At 29.3% G+C, this 17,136-nt stretch overlaps 3 protein-coding genes across 6 annotated transcripts; all 3 read left to right on the top strand.

Annotated features, from left to right (window-relative positions):
- The first annotated feature begins 400 nt into the window (after positions 1–400).
- LOC108321782 (probable beta-1,4-xylosyltransferase IRX9H) lies at positions 401–6,636 on the top strand. Of its 2 annotated transcripts, XM_017553635.2 has the most exons (5): positions 401–659; positions 975–2,046; positions 2,849–3,098; positions 4,473–4,693; positions 6,182–6,636. In XM_017553635.2, exons 2-4 carry the CDS (start codon positions 1,172–1,174, stop codon positions 4,647–4,649), a joined length of 1,302 nt encoding a protein of 433 aa, XP_017409124.1. In that variant the 5' UTR covers positions 401–659; positions 975–1,171; the 3' UTR covers positions 4,650–4,693; positions 6,182–6,636. The 2 variants fall into 2 exon arrangements, with proteins under 2 accessions (XP_017409124.1, XP_017409125.1); XM_017553636.2 differs by lacking the exons at positions 4,473–4,693; positions 6,182–6,636 and adding an exon at positions 3,732–3,932.
- A 1,094-nt stretch (positions 6,637–7,730) lies between these two features.
- LOC108321817 (stress-response A/B barrel domain-containing protein HS1) lies at positions 7,731–9,140 on the top strand. 3 transcript variants are annotated; one of them, XM_052876801.1, is made up of 3 exons: positions 7,731–7,912; positions 8,016–8,219; positions 8,773–9,140. In XM_052876801.1, exons 1-3 carry the CDS (start codon positions 7,773–7,775, stop codon positions 8,951–8,953), a joined length of 525 nt encoding a protein of 174 aa, XP_052732761.1. In that variant the 5' UTR covers positions 7,731–7,772; the 3' UTR covers positions 8,954–9,140. The 3 variants fall into 3 exon arrangements, with proteins under 3 accessions (XP_052732761.1, XP_052732762.1, XP_017409173.1); XM_052876802.1 differs by having other exon boundaries at positions 8,016–8,079; positions 8,773–8,913; XM_017553684.2 differs by lacking the exon at positions 8,016–8,219 and having other exon boundaries at positions 7,750–7,912.
- A 4,101-nt stretch (positions 9,141–13,241) lies between these two features.
- On the top strand, positions 13,242–14,250 carry LOC108321833 (stress-response A/B barrel domain-containing protein HS1). The gene is made up of 2 exons (XM_017553703.2): positions 13,242–13,397; positions 13,916–14,250. Exons 1-2 carry the CDS (start codon positions 13,258–13,260, stop codon positions 14,094–14,096), a joined length of 321 nt encoding a protein of 106 aa, XP_017409192.1. The 5' UTR covers positions 13,242–13,257; the 3' UTR covers positions 14,097–14,250.
- The last annotated feature ends 2,886 nt before the right edge of the window (positions 14,251–17,136 follow it).

Here is a 17,136-nt window from a genome sequence, read left to right as displayed (position 1 = left end):
ATAACGTAAACAAACTTCAATCACATTCATGCCTTTATTGGATTTTCGTATGTTTACTCTAATAATGGCAAATCTTTGTAGGATTTTTGTTTACAGTTTTTTTTTTTTTATTGTTTTAAAACCATTATTGGATTTCGTATGTTTACTTTAATAATAGCAAATCTTTATATGATTTTTGTTTACAGATTTTTTTTTTAATTTTTATTGTTGTAAAACCATTATTGGATTTTCGTATGTTTACTCTAATAATAGTAAATCTTTATAGGATTTTTGTTTACAGATTTTTTTTTTAATTTTTATTGTTTTACTTTCCTGTCCCGCCCATTGGCATCGTCAGTCACATGGCAAAAGCGGTATTAATTTTCTTTAAAAATTGAAAGAAACATATGACTGTCGCTGTCTTTATGTTTTTTTTTCCTTTGCTTTTCCATTTTTGTTTTTTTGCAGGATTTGTTTTCATTTTCTGGTTTGAAGTTCCTTCCTTTTAGATCTAAAGACCTCCACTGATTCCTGAATCTCTGTTAATTTGACTCAGACACGACCACAGAACTAGTTGCGGCAGAAGGGAAACATTCTACAGTGTCGAAGTTCTTCCCTTTTAGCGCCCCACTTGTTTGGAAAGTTGGAACAACACTCCATTTTGCTTCGCTGTCATTTGGGTAACTTGTTTCAAACTTCTTGTGTTAATTGCCAAGTTTCTAAAAATGCTATATTGAATAAGACACCTTGATGTTTGGCGTGTCCATTTTCACAGTTGCTGGCGGCTCCTCATTATTGGTTGATTACTCATTTTGGTTGCTTTAATATATAGAGACTTGGGGTGTTTTTGTATATGCATTACGAAACGTGTTTTGCAGACTTTTTGTGATTTGAGATGGCTTACTCTTGATGTATTTTTGGAAGGATTACTTGTAATTTACTTTGCTGAAGTATTTAACCTGACATGCTTTGCTTACATTGTTTTATGATGCCAGCTTTATTTTGCATCTTTGGCTCTGTAACATGGTCACTTGGAAGGTCTTGGTCAAAGCCAATAGGTCATGACAACTGTTGTTTTTGGTGTTGAAAGACAAGAGTTTTATTATTGTTTTGGAATTTGGATACTTTCTAGCCATTATTGTACGCACGGGGATCATTTGGGGTTACTAAACTTTGTTTTGGATTTCTATTGATGGCATCTATTCGAAGAACTTTGTCGCCTGTTGCTAGGGCTGGAACTGCAACAAATGTTGAAGTCTGTTCAGTAGGTTCTCCTTTGTCTAAGTCGATGTCAAGTCCTCAGAACTGGTCACCTTCAGTTGGATTGGACTACCGTGCTTTTGTGTTTGGTGCTTTCTCCCCAAGGTCATTCAGGGGTTTTGAGAGATCAAAACCCAGGGGCCAGCTCTGGAGGAAGGTACTATTCCATTTTTTCATCTGTTTCATGGTTGGTGTTTCTGTTGGACTCATTCCACTTGCATCAGTACACATGTCAATGAATCTGATGCCAAAACATCGAACCTTCTCATTTGAGGTGATATCTGCAATGGGAAATTTCCAGCAGCTTGAAAATGCAGCAATAAATATAACACCATCAATCAACGAGGCTGTGAATTTTAATGCTTCTTTGTATGTAACTGTGAAAGAACCAGGTCTAATAGATGGCGTGGCATATAATATATCAAATAGCCAAATCCGTGAACATTCACATGTGGAGTCTCAGAAGCTTCTCATCATTGTGACTTCAACATACAATCATCTATTTCAAGCACATTACTTGCATCGCTTGTCACAAACATTAAAACTGGTCTCACCTCCCTTTTTGTGGATCGTTGTTGAGATGACTTCCCAATCTGAAGAAACTGCTGACATCTTAAGGAGTAGTGGGATTATGTACAGGCATCTCACTTGTAAAACAAATATAACAAACCCAGGCCATAGGAGCATTCTTCAAAGAAATATTGTAATGGCTCACATCGAAACTCATCGTCTTGATGGAATTGTTTACTTTGCAGATGATGATAACATCTATTCATTGGACCTCTTTCAGCGAATGAGAGAAATAAGGTCTTTCTAAATTTTTGAGATATTAATTTTGTTTCTCTTTCTCCTTCTCTTGCACACCTTAGCTTCTGATAAGTAATGTACTGAGGCAACATGAATAATAAGATAACAACAACCATACATACATTTTGTTTATTATGAATTTCTAATTGTCATTTATTTTGTCTCTCTAACCTATTGAAGGAGAGGTGTGAGAAGGGTCATTATAAGTGTCGTTGATTTGTTTGGTGTCATGTTTAAATTTGTCAATTTCTGAAATAGAGACTACCTATCTAGTATCTAGATATGTTGCATCCACAAAGGTCTTCTACATTGTGCAAAGTAATGTCAGAATGAAGGTCATTCCCTTTCTTTTGTGCACCTTTAGTAATTAATTTCTATCAATCATACATGCATTTATTTTGATAGGATTCCAAAATGATAGGAAACCCCTGAGCCTCACCTCTTTTGGTGTGGAATTAGCGCTGGTTTTGAGTTGTGTGATTATTATGAAAAAGACCACTAAAATGCCTCTAAAATACAAATATTATAATACAAAATTGAAAATTATTGTCTAAATAAACAGTTATTTCAATCTAAACACCTTTGAAAAATTAAGAATATAATGTGTATATATTTGTGCATGTGCATAAGGAACATTGATGAGCCCTATCTGCTGCTAATGTTTCTTTTATTAGCTTTCAAGTCTTTAATCAAATTGGGTCATGCATAGTGTTCTAGGATATTCCTCTTTCCTACAATAATTTTGCTTTTTCAACGGTTTTTTCATTTATTAGTTGAGATATATCGTCATTTTGATTTGCAGGCGATTTGGGACATGGACTGTAGCAAGATTATCAGGGGATAAAAGTAGAATTGTCTTGCAAGGGCCCATTTGTAATGGAAATCGAGTAATTGGATGGCATTCGAATGAACCAAATGGGAAATCCAAAAGATTTCATGCTGAAATGTCGGGTTTTGCCTTCAATAGTACGATACTCTGGGATCCAAAGAAGTGGCATCGCCCTACTCTAGAACCTATCAGGCAACTTGACTCGGTCAAGGACAGTTTGAGGGTTAGTAAATTAATATATCTGTCAGAATCTTGTAGATAAGTTAGAATTCTATACATATAGTAACTGATAATATTAGGATTAATTGAGGATATTAGGATCAGTTAGATTGATGCTATAGTTATGTTATCAGCCTAAAATAAGGTTACTGAGTATTCTATAAGTGTGTTCTCTTACGTATAAATTGAATAGTTCCACTGAGGTTTAGACACATAAAATTCATCATATGCCTTTTCAGTTTTACTCATCTCAACATGGTATCATGAGCCTGTTTAAGAAACCATGGAAGTTTTTCGGTTTTTGTTTTTCCCTTGCTGTATTTTACTGTTCACAGTCAATGACTTTCTGATGCCATTGATATAGTCTTGTTGTGCAACAACCAACCACCACAACCATTCCTCCATCAATGGGCTCACACCCCTCATGCATTCAAACCCCACTTGCAACTTTTCAGTCTTCTTCGTCGCGTCTGATGAGCTTCCGAACAGATGTTTTTGCCACCAAACTACCCTTATTGTGCTGTTTATGGATATGTGGTCCTTCCGTTTTGAAAGTGTTCGGCAGACTATTCTGTTTGGTTGACCATTTTTTATTGTTTTTCACATTGTTTGATTATTTTTTTCTCTCTCTCTGTAGGGCCGATCCATAACAAGACTAAAACCTGAAGCTTTTATTTTCACCAACGTTGTCATCCCCTGGTTTTTGTATATTTGAGATAAGGAGCAACATGTTGTAGTTAGGTCAAATGCAGAGACAAAGTACCGAGCTATTGCTGTAGCCAGTCTCAGGAGTTTATTTGACTCAACATTTGTTTCAGGAACTGAAGTTTGGGAAATATCTACTATCTTATGGTCAACTAGCAAATATATTCACAGTCACTAAGGGTCTTCAGATTAACTACACGTATAATAAGCTTGTTTATACAGACTTATATGCTTTAACTTGAGGTGGATTGTTAGAATCTTAGAGATATGTTAGAATCCTATAGATATAGTAACTGACGATATTAGGATCAATTAGATTGATTATGAATTTACTATTAGCCTATAATAGGGTTATTGAATATTCTGTAACTATGTTCTTTCTGCTACAAATTGAACATCTCCATGGTGGTCTTAACACTTAAAATTCATTTTCTGTCTTTTCTATCTTCTAAACAATATCTTTATCTTTCTGACTTTATCTATTATTACGTAACGTGACATTTTCTGTTCATAATCCAAGGTTTGAAAAACATATCCAATCAGATTATCATTAGTCAAGTGTGGTTGGGAATTGTTCTATATGCCCTCATGGTTTTCTACAATAAGGATGGGAGAAAAATGTAGCGTTCAGAACCTGCCCTCATCAGTGGTGGATTTGTTTTTCTATATGCAGGTCAGCACATTGATTGAGCAGCTGGTTGAAGATGAAAGTCAAATGGAGGGCTTGATGGACAACTGCTCGAGAGTTATGGTCTGGCATATCGATCTTGAATCATCTTATTCGTCCTATCCGCAAAAATGGATTGTAAAGAACAACCTAGATGCCACTTTTCAGCTTCCACTTGTGTGAAATCCTGGTGGAGAAGTGGAGAGCAGTAAATTTTCATCCTGGCTGTAAGTGAAATCTTTAATCTCTAAACTTCTATAGCCCATTTTGGTTGTTTTAAAATCAACCACTGTCCAGCACTTTATATTTCAAGTTTAACTAGTAGATGTTTGGAACAATGCTAAAATTTCAGTAGCTGATTATTTGTCAGATTTATTCTTTATTGAAGTTGGATGAAACTGTTAACAATTATAGATTTGGTTACAATAGAGGGAAAATAGATAAAGGCGGATCATGTTAGTAAAGTGAAAGTATTTGTTGATAGACAAACACAATAATAGTAAAGTCAAAGCTCTAACCTCTATTATTAATTCAAGACATCTTATCATAACTGAATAAGGAAATCACTATCTCATCTAGACTTTCTAAGATGTAATAAATATATAATGAAACTTCTTAAAATTATTTTAAGACTCCTCTGAAAGTTAAACCTTACCTTTAAGCTTGTTACAATAGATGCAATAAAAAAAAAGGAAGCAGAATCCATAAAACATAGATGGAGGCAAGAGATATAAGATTGTTGGAAGATAGATTTGCAAGATGACTGGAATTATTACGAGTTTGAAGAGTTTGTTGGTGACAAAACCTGGGTTTGGATATTCCCAGCTGATCAAAATCAACCAAACAAATAAGATTTCTCTTCATAGTTGATTTTATCTTAATCAAAGGAAGAGATTCGAGTGATTGAATCATGGAAACCAAATTCTTACTACAATATACACAAAATAGAAAATGAGTTATATACCCATATTGTAACACAAGCAAGAGCACAGTAACACGATGAATAAAATGCAAGGTAATGAATGATCCTGGTGGTTTTAGTCCAAAAACAAAAGGACTAGTGCATTGAAAAACATGGATGGAGATTAGGAGACGAACATCACATATTTTCACTATTCTGTTACTGTGATCTTTCTTTTTTTGTCTTCACCTGTATTTTCACCCTCCTTGCCTTTCATTTGAATTTAGTTCACTTATATTTTTGTATATTTAATTATACAATTTTTGTTTACAGCACCTTTTAATTTTGTCCCAGTCGTTGTGGAAAGGTTAAAGGATATCAATTAATTCTAGGAACATGGTAAATTATTTTCAACCTGAGTAGGTTTTCATTGCAGTTGTTCCTTTGCCTATATGTTTTCCTCTGCCAATTAGGACTTTGGAAATAGTAGCTTTGTTCAGCTCTTTGAGGAAGCCATTAAGTCTCATTGTTTATACAACCACTAACAATAAACTAAGATTTTGTAAGATTGTTTGTTGTAAAGCACAACATTGCAAAATAATGGTCTTTCCTCTATTGATCTCCTATCAAATACTATATTATTACAAGATACAATCAAGATATTATGAGATACTTTCTAGATATTTACGTTTGCTTGAGTTTTCAATTGAAATGTGTATACTTTGAATACTGAATACTGTTTATGTTTTTGATATTGTGTGGTCATACGTCAAACAAATCCAGAATTTGAGAATTTTACATTCATGCATTGCAGGGGAGATATTATAAAGAATTGAAGGTGACCTGCAAATGCTTTTTTATCTATCTTCATCTGATCCAGTGGTTGGCTACTCCATATAACGTGAATGACTATCACTGTCACGTGGTGGCATGGTTGATTCCTGTGAAAAACTCCATTAAACTAATGGTGCATTTTCCCCTCTAACAATTTGTACATTATAAAAACAATTATATAGTTTCTGAGCAGTCCACACCACACTGGCACATTTTGGATTTTTGTAGAGCACATAGCAGAGGCAGTAACGTTTCAATTGGACCTATGCTACTTCCGTCCATCTTTTGTTACAGTTGAACAATCTCTCCTGTAAAATTATGGCAGGAATTTTGAATGTGAAAATATGTAACAGTTTTCACCGCATTTAAATATTGTGGTTTTGTGTGATTCTCTATTACTAAATAATCCAAGTTCATGAATCATATATAACAAATGTTGATATGACTTTTTCAATCCCTAACTAGTATTTCCCCTCATTATTGTAAGAATTCTATCATCGAGCACATGTAATTTTTTTATATTTAGTTAGCATAATTATTATATTTTCCATTGTTAAATATTGTTTTCGTCAAATCTCATATTATTTATAATATTTAATAAGTATGTAAACTCATGTAGATGGACACATTATTTATTAATTTTATTTAGGTAAATAGAAAGTTCATTATAACAAGTATTACTTATTTTTATTATTTTTCGTAGAATGGAAAAATAATTTAAAATCTTAGTACAATAATTATAATTTATTAATTTTATTTAAATTTTTATTAATAATTAATGTAATTTAGCAGCTTTGTTCTTTAACAATTGTCGTGTATGTTTATTAAATAAAAAATTATCGTTAATATACAATTATCACTTCCAATATTAAATTTACAAAACAAAAAGATAAGATTAATTAAATATTAACATTAATTTTTTCTTTAATAAAATCAATGATAATTATTAAAAAATAAACGTGTTTTTAGATATAAATAAAATTAGTCAAATTAAAGTTCATATATAAAAGGTTTTATTTTTTTTATTATATTACAAAATAAAATATATCAATATTTTTCAACTAAAAATTACTTATACGTATGAAAGTGTAACATTACAAAATACATATATCAAAAAAAAGTTTTAGCACAGTTAGCTAGGAAAAATCTTAAAAACTGTTTTGTTGAATACAAGTTCTGTCCATGTCTCTCTCGCAACAAGAAAGTTCTTCTTTTTTTTTACCTTAGAGACAATAAAACTTTTACTACATCTAATTCAATTTTCCCTTTATCAATCGATTTAGCGTAATTGGTATCTTTTGGCACGATTCCATGGAAATTTCGTATCTATAATAATATATGCGCATACCACAAAAGGGAAGAAAAAAAAGAGAGGCCTTTTTCATCAATTTATGTGTAAAGACTTTGATAGTGTCAATAATAAAGCTTATATATATATATATATATATATATATATATATATATATATATATATATATATATAATTTTATTTATTTATTTATTTATTTTATTTATTTTTGTTTAGATAGGTATATAGAGAGTGAAATTGGGAAAAAGAGGTTGTTGTGGAAATGGAGGAAACAAAGGGAGTAGTGAAACACTTACTGCTAGCAAAGTTCAAGGATGATGTCACGCCAGAGAAGATTGAAGAGCTCATCAAGGGCTATGCCAACCTAGTCAATCTTATCCCACCCATGAAAGCATTCCATTGGTATGCTACCTTGTTTATTTTTTCCTTTTCTTATTCTTCCTCACACCCACTTTCATCTTGATGCAAACAAGGCCTGCAAAATCTAAAAGATTGAATTTTTCAGTAACTTCATTAAAATAGGTTTGCCCAGTATTGCTGATGAAAAAGCGATGATACTGATGAATAGAGTGAGTGGAACATTGACTGGATCGGGTTGGCTTCCAAATTATTTATTGCTACATTTTGAGATTGTACATGCTTGTAGAATTCAGAAGTCCGTCGGTGAAATTGCAGGATTTCAGAACAAGATCTCTGCCTTTTCTGCACTGTAGGGTCTTATGTTTTTGTTATTTGTTATTTAATTTAAACAAGCGAGTATGATTTCAGGGAGATGCCTGCTTGATTCAGGTTATTATTTTAAAATGACAACAGCTTGGTTTTCTCTTCTTAGGAGACTTTGGAAAAACTAGTGACTATGTTGGGAATTTGTGATGATGGTATTTGCTTCCATGATCTCTAACTAATTGTCCAATCTGTGGTTGTATGTGGCAACTAGCTTTGAGTGCCAGGGTTAGATCTGACCGGCCTCGTGCTTCTTAAAGATCCACGGTTTAAGGCTTAAGTTTGCACTGGAAATGTTTGACAAATTTACAAGTTTAATGGCATAGTTAAGGCCTGAATGAATGGAGTTTTGGATTTTGTTGAAAGAATTATATGTTGTTACAATTGATGGAACTTGCATAGATTGAGCAATGTCATTGAGCTTTTACTGTATATAACTTTCTAAACATTTGCATCTAAATAAACTCATTCTAGTGGCCTAGTTGAGACATTTGAGAACAACATGTATGCATAGCTGATAGGTGAATTATGTATTGTAGGGGCAAAGATGTGAGTGCGGAAAACCTGCATCAAGGCTTCACTCATGTGTTTGAATCAACCTTTGAGAGTACAGAGGGCGTTGCAGAGTATGTAGTTCATCCTGCTCATGTTGAATTTGCAAATTGGTTCCTTTCCTCTGCAGAGAAAGTGGTTGTGATTGACTATAAGCCTATCAGTTAACCTTTCATTGGGAAATTGATGCTCAGTTCACTGTTAGTGCTCTGATAAAAATAATTTTGGTTGTTTGATCTCAGTTATTTTACGAACTTCAATGATTCCCTTTGGTGTATGCACTACAATGATTTCATTTATGCATATCAATTTGGATTTGAAATATAAATGTCTACCATAAAACTTTCAACCTTCACTTCACACTTGCCCATCTTGGCTATCATCATCTCTAGCACTAAAATCTAGTAGAATTTGTGTTCTCTTTTTGTATCTTTCATTCAGAATGGTATAACATTTTAAATAGGTTCATTACAAAACCATAAACATTATGAGGAGTGGTATAGTGTATTATGGTAACCTGTTAATTATAGTGCTCCCCCCAAATGTGTTTCTTTTATCATCTAGATTATCTGCATAATCACTGTTTGTAAATCCAATCAAATCACATTTTTCACCCTTTTTGTAATATATTCCAAAGTTACGAGTTTCTTGTACATAGTGAAGAATTTTTTGGCAGCCAATAAATGTAATTCAATATGATTTTTCATGTCCCTGTTAATCAAACTGACAAAATACATTATGTTTAGCCTAGTTACAATGAGATACATTATACGGTCGACATTTTTCTTGAAATATGTGTTACCACGCTTTTTCCATCATTATCTGTGTCACATTCAACTCCAGTACATACATGATTGTTATTCTTCACTTGAAACTTGTTAAAAATTTATCTTACATGTTTCTTTTGAGATAGAAAAATCATATATTATGGTTGAGTTACTTCTATGTCCATAACATAATGCTCAAACTAACTTTTATTTCTAAAGATTGAAAACATTTAATCTAGTTTAATGGTCAAAGAAAAATATCCTTCTTAGTTTCAACATTATTGTTATAGACATTTAAATATTAGATAATTAAAGTTTTTCAAACAAAAAGAAATGATAAAATTTCTTTCACAAATTTATGTTCTTTTTCGAGTTTGGAAAGAATATATTTGCTAATAAATAATATTGATCTCAATTTCCTAACAAAAAAGAAATCATAGAAAACAAATAATCTTTTGGATTTTGTGCATTCAAATTTATGTGGCTTAATAAAACTATTATCCATGGAGGCAAAAGTATTTAAGTACTTTTTTATTGACAATTATTTAGAAAAATATGCTTTTATTTATTATTTGAGAAGTCAAAAGCCTATGTTACATTTAAACCTTTCAAAGTAAAAGTTGAAAAAAAAAATAAGGAAAGACCATTAAAACTCTTTGAACACATGAATTTAATGTTTTTTTTTTTTAAATATTACATTCAAAAATAACTTACGACTGCTTATATAATATAATGAAAAGATGTATCAAAGAGGATAAAAAGAACAATCCTTAACAAGGTTATAAGTTTGAGAGACTTGCTCCCTGCACCACCCAATATCTTGTGAACGGATGTACGGATGTTGACATCTGTTTACATATTTTATATTTTAGTTTATTGTTTTTATTTAAAAAAAAAAAAAACTTTAACGGATGTGCCACATCCATTTAATAGATTTTTACAAAATATTTTATTTATTATTTAAATAATAATATATAAATTAATTTAATAATAGTTATTTTATTAAATAAAACAAAATTAATTTATAAATAATTAAGTAATAATTTTTAAAAAATTAAATAATATTTATATATTAATTTAAAATATAAAAAAATAAAAAACTAAAAACTAAAAAAATAAAAACTAATTCAACGGATGTTCCACATCCGTTTAGTAGATTTATAACAAAAGTTTTAATTATTATTTAAATAATAATACATAAATTAAAATTAATAATAATTATTTTATTAAAATTAATGTTGGATCTGGCATTTCATCTACATTAACAGTAACAACGCATAATCTATCTCTTTTTTCCCTAAAATCTCAACAATCAAATAAGAGATTACTTTTCTGCTGTGCCACGTATTAAGTTCAAATTGTGCCACCGGGAAATAAAAAGATGCTCAACATGTCACTTGTTTAAAAATTTAACGCCATCCATTACATTTAACGGAAAGGATATTATTGACTCAATTTTGTTAAATTAGGGGTCCAATTGATCACTTCCAAAATTGGAGCACCCAATTGAAACGAACCTGCAAATATAGGGACCTCCGAACCTATTAAACCTTAAAATAATTCAATAATATAAATATAATTTCATAAACACTTCTTATTATATAAAACACTCGTCATCTCTCTAAAACTCATTCTTTGACTTCTCTCTCCTTTCTCTCTAAGATTTCTAACTCTTGAGACATCTGTTCGACGATCAAGAGGTGTCTAGGAGATCACGACAGTGAGTTCTCCCCTTTCAACCGATCAGTCTTTCATTTAGAGTAAGTCAATTTATGCTTCTTTTTCTTTAGTTTTTAGTTTAAGACACATGCAAAGGGGATTTCTCGCATGTGTGATTCAACCTCTCTTGTTAGTTCATTGTCGACCAATGGTCTTAATGACATACCTTGATCATGAGATTTCATTGTTTGTAGGCATAGTTAATGTCCTTTGATATGTGAGAGGGTTTTGGGGTTCTTTAGGATCGTCTGGTCTTCTAACAAGTAAGAGAAACTGATTTTATCCTTAATTTCGTGTTATGATACATGAATTTATGTTTGTTATGTTGTGAGGAATAATGTTATGTTGATTTGGTATAATTGAAATGATTGTTTTAGTGTTGAATATGTTTTGATGAGTATGCTTGGTTATTTGATGCACGATGTTGATGATTTTGATTTGGACTTTAATGAGCTTGGATAGAGGTGATTGACGAACTAATCTTGTGTGGTAACTTGGACAGAGGATAATTGTTCCATCACCACAAGTGCATAATTCGTCGTAGCTCGACATCAATACCTGTATCTAGATTTGTCAAGTCTAGAATGATTATATATGTTTAGGTTCTTGTTTGATTTTAAAGTGAAATGTGTTGTATCTAAATTATAATTGCATGATTTGATTATTTTACAATATTAGTTTATCCTTGTATTTGTTTTCTCTTTTACAGGTATGAGTTTAGAAGAATGTCAGAGTGAGCAGGTGTTAGAAACGGTGAAATAAAGATGTAGAGGAAAATGTTTGATTTCAATAATATCTTGTTTATGAAAGATATTATTATGTATTTTTTGTTAAGGGTAAGATTTTTTTTATGTTACAAAGGATAATTTATAGTATTTTGTAGAATCGCACAAACGATTTCGGAGTGTAGATATAAAAAATAACATAAACTAAACTAAAAAAAATCATGTTGATAATTATAGAAATAAAACAAGACATAAAATATGAAGTATTGTATTATTATAGATGAATATACATATAATAACTTATAATTATAAAAAGAAAACTAAAAAAATTATATTTACATATTATTTCTAAGGCACACAAAATTAAGTCAAGTTATCCTTTACTTTAAATTTTTTTCTATACTTCAACTTTTTTTTAATGTATTTATATATTTTGATTATAAATTTTCCAAATTATTATTATTTTTGTAAAACTATTTATTTATTAAATATAAAGTTTTTTGTATGTATTAAAAGAGATAGAAAAATATAAAAAAATGATTAAAAATACTTTACTTAAAAGAAAATCAATAATAATAATCATAAACACCAACATAGACCAATAACAGAATGACACGTAGATGATGTTAAAATTTTGTCAAAGTATCTTTGTAAAAAAAAATTCATTTTTTTACGAAAGAGACAATAAGACCTTTCATTACATTTAATTCGCTACTCTCCATATCAGTCAATTTTAACGTGATTGGTATCTTTTGGCACGGTTCCATGGAAATTGTGTGTTATAGTACTATAAGCTCATATCACAAAAGAAGAAAAAATTATATTTACATATTATTTCTAAAAAAACACTCAAAATTAAGTCAAGTTATCCTTTACTTTAAAATTTTTTCTATACTTCAACTTCTTTTCAATGTATTTATACTAAGTATTCTCTTCGAATATTTTGATTATAAATTTTCCAAATTATTATATTTTGGGTAAAACTATTTATTTACTAAATGTAAAGTTTTAATTGTTAATTGTTTTATTATATTAAATTTGTGAAACTTTCTAAATAGTTAATGAGATGTTACATAAATCAAGAAAATAATTATGTTATTTAATTAATAAAAAAAATTAAATAGTAAATATTTAATTACAAAATATAAAATTTTAAATTAATTTATTCAGTTAAAAACATTCAAAATTATGATAATAAAAGTGTTTTTTTTTGAGATAGATACATAAAGAGTGAGAGAAGGAAAAATGGGTAGTTGTAAAAATGGAGGAAGCAAAAGGACTAGTGAAACACATAGTGCTCGCAAAGTTCCAGGACGATGTCACTACCGAGAAGATTGAAGAACTCATCAATGCCTTTGCCAACCTGGTCAATCTTATTCCACCCATGAAATCCTTCCATTGGTATGCTACCTTATCCATTGCACATGCTTCTAGTATTCACAAATCTTACAGCTAAGATGATTGGAATAGTCCATCGGTGAAATTGTAGGTTTCAGAAGATCTCTGCCTTTTCTGCACTGTAGGGTCCTTTGATTTTTGTTATTGTAATTATTTTCTGACTGGTTTATTTTCGTAATTTTTGGACAATTTTACCCACATATGTAAAAAAAAAGAAGACAGAAGGGGTTCTGCTTCTTAAAGATACATTGTTTAAGGCTTAAGTTTGCACTCGAAATGTTTGACAAATTTACAAAGTTTAATGGCACAATTAAGGCTTATATGAATAGAATTTTGGATTTTGTTGAAAGAATTATATGTGGTCTCAATAGATGGAACTTGCATAGACTGAGCAAAGTCATTGAGTTTTTACTGTATAACTTTCTAAACATTGGCATCTAAATAAACTCATTCTAGTGGCTTAGTTGAGATATTTCAGAACAACATATATGTATAGCTGATAGGCGAACTATTTATTGTAGGGGCAAAGATGTGAGTGTTGAAAATCTGCATCAAGGCTTCACTCATGTGTTTGAATCAACCTTTGAGAGTACAGAAGCCATTGCTGAGTATTTAGATCATCCTGCTCATGTTGAGTTTGGAAATTTGCTACTTTCCAATCTGGACAAAATACTTGTCATTGACTATAAACCTACCAGTTAACCTTTGATTGGGAGAGTAATAATGTCTCAATTTCACTGTTAGTAACTCATAAAAATAAGTTTGGTTGTTTCTTCTTAATTATTGTAATCTCTACTTTGATTATTGTATGTACTACAATGGTTTCCTTTATGAACACATATATCTGAATTTGATATTTGAATGTAGCTTACACATATGTATTTGTGTGTCATATTTGTGGAATGTTTTAGTATATTTAGAAAGAAATATCTACTCTATAAAATACTGATACTTTTATTATGGTAATGGTTGATAAGTTTTTTTTTTCTTTTTCTAAACGTCTAAATGATTTCATTTTTATTTTAAAAAGTATATTCAAATAAAGGGAATACTTAATTTGGTAAGTAAGGATGCTTTTGAGTTGTATATTAGATCCCAATTTAGGTTTAATAAATAAATATTTTCAAGTGGTTGAGAAAAGCTTAACCATTTTGATATTTTTAGCAAGTAGATGGAATTTGAAACCTAATAACACATACAATCAGGTGTAGTCCTAATACATAATTATTATCAACTATTGATTAAGAAATTCTCTTATTTTTTAAGAAAATCTATTATATATGTAGTCTAAGTTGACTTAAAAAAATACATTAATAGACATTAGTATTTATTGCTAAAGATTTGAAAAACATAAAACATTAAAAGTGAAATAATGTAAAAAAATAATATTATATTTGACATATTATTATTTTAAGTTTTAAAAATTAAATATTATTCTTAAATGGTATAATTATAAAAGCAGTTATGTTGAAGCTAAAACTTGTGTCATCCTACCCAAAAGGCGTGCTTAATGGCCATAATAGCAGACAAAATTTCCTCTTAGGGCAAATTACACTTACCATATATAATTTAATCTATTACTATTTAAATGTTATTGGTTAGAATCTCATTATATTAATACTTTAGCATATCTATTTTTTTGCAAATACTGAAAGGAAAACAGAAAAATATAAGATGAATATATATGTCATATATCTATGTATAATTAATTAATTATCCTGACACCAATTCACACCCATCAACACTGGTATAAAAATTATGGCCACATGCATATTGACATTGGTGTCAGAATAATGGCCACCAAATGAGATATTTTTAGGTGGCACCATTGTTATAACATGATTAAATATATTTTTCCCTATTAAATACTAACAATGAAGATTTGTAGATATAATACATTAGGAGAAAATAACAACCAACATGATCATATTTTTAAAATTATATATAAATTTTAATTTATTTATAAATAATAAAAAATATTAAATAGTTTTTCTTCTTTAAACTATTTTAAAAGTTATATTTTATGTTCTAATCAAATATTTATTTAATTTCTGTATTTTTAAAAATATATTAAATATATTTTTAATAACAATGATTATATTATAATTTAATATAAATATTTTTTATCATATTATAAATAATATTTCGTATTTCCAAAAAATATTTTACTTATAAAATATTAAAATAAAATAAAAATATATCTAATTTAAAAATGAAATATAATTTGTGAAAAAGATGTATTTAACTCAAATAAAAAAATGTCATACAATTTAAAGAAACGGATCTCTTTCATTGTCGGCCTGGCATTTTGAGACAGTCCTGGGCCCGACTCGGTTTGGACGAAACTGGATTTGTACGTGACTATAGTAGAATGCAAGAACAGATTTTATTATTTTATTATTATTATCATTATTTTCAGTTATGGGCCTTTGGTTTTTTCTATGCAGTAATTATGAATAGCATTCCACCAGGCCAATAATTGAGGAAGAAAAACTAAACAAGTTTTATTTTCTTACCTACTTTCTTTTTGCACGTGGGTTTATATTATTTTGTGATATCTGATTTCTGTATAATTATAATATATTTTTAGTATTATTTTTCTAAATAAGTACCATGGTAAAAAATTAATATAAAAAATCTAAATATTAATTAAATTTCATATTAAATAAATATAAGAATGTTAAATTTTATATGAATATATTTATAAAATTATTACTTAAAGTTTTAAATTGAAAATGATATGAATATTATAAATTAAAAAAGATGTAACAATGGAAAATACTTACACTTACAAAATATTATTAAAATTATAAATGTGAGAGTAAATCTCGTCATTTCTCCACGTTTAATCACTTCGAAATTGTTTGGTAAGGATTTATTGGAATACATATTTTCTTTGTCCTCTTGTATATAAGTAAGAATGTGACAGGAGTATCCTCCAAAAAAAAGCATGTGGCATTTGATATTAAAACTTTTATCAACTAACAAAAAATTGAAGATAATTATTTGTAAATTGAAAAAAATGGTTTATATAAATGATAGGTCTATCGGAAAAAAATTCATCAAGGAGATACAATAATAAATCAAATCTGAGCTCAATTCATAACCTAAAACTTTAAAGTTTTAAAGAGATACTATAATGAATAAAATCCGACCTCAATTCATCAAGATTGACTTTTTTAGGTTAAAAATGATAATAATAATCTATTATTTAAATTTAGGTCTTATTGCCAATGTTGTTTCTTTTTGGTGATTTTCCTCTGAAAAGACCCATCGATAACTGAATTTAAAATAATTTATATAAAAGATCTATATTAAAATTACATATATCTTTTATTTCAAATAATTCTTATAAATAACTCTCTTAATAAAAATCTCTAACTCATCTATTTAAAAATATAGACATGCCTTTTGCATCCAAATGTTAATATGATTTACTTTTATATAACATAAAGAGAAAAAATACTGTAAAAAAATATTTTGATTTTTCTTTTTTCTTTTTAGAGCAATTTATGTGATTTTGAGTTTGAAATTTTAGGATTTTTGTTTTCTGAGAAATCGAGCTGTGGTTGTAGTGTAATGAGCAGTAAGGCTGGAGATTAAGAGTTTAGGTCATTTCAATTTCAATAATTGATAGTAGTGATGAAAGAAGAACAATGAAGTTATTTTATGATAGTGTATTGGAGTGCGACATTTTGTCTCCGTATGGAATTATTTGCTATTTAAATTGATTTAGAAAAAA

This window comes from Vigna angularis, chromosome 4, assembly GCF_016808095.1.
Source record: "Vigna angularis cultivar LongXiaoDou No.4 chromosome 4, ASM1680809v1, whole genome shotgun sequence".
Classification (NCBI taxonomy): domain Eukaryota; kingdom Viridiplantae; phylum Streptophyta; class Magnoliopsida; order Fabales; family Fabaceae; genus Vigna; species Vigna angularis.
The sequence above is the reverse complement of the archived record's forward strand: the minus strand, read 5'-3'. Positions and strand labels throughout refer to the sequence as shown.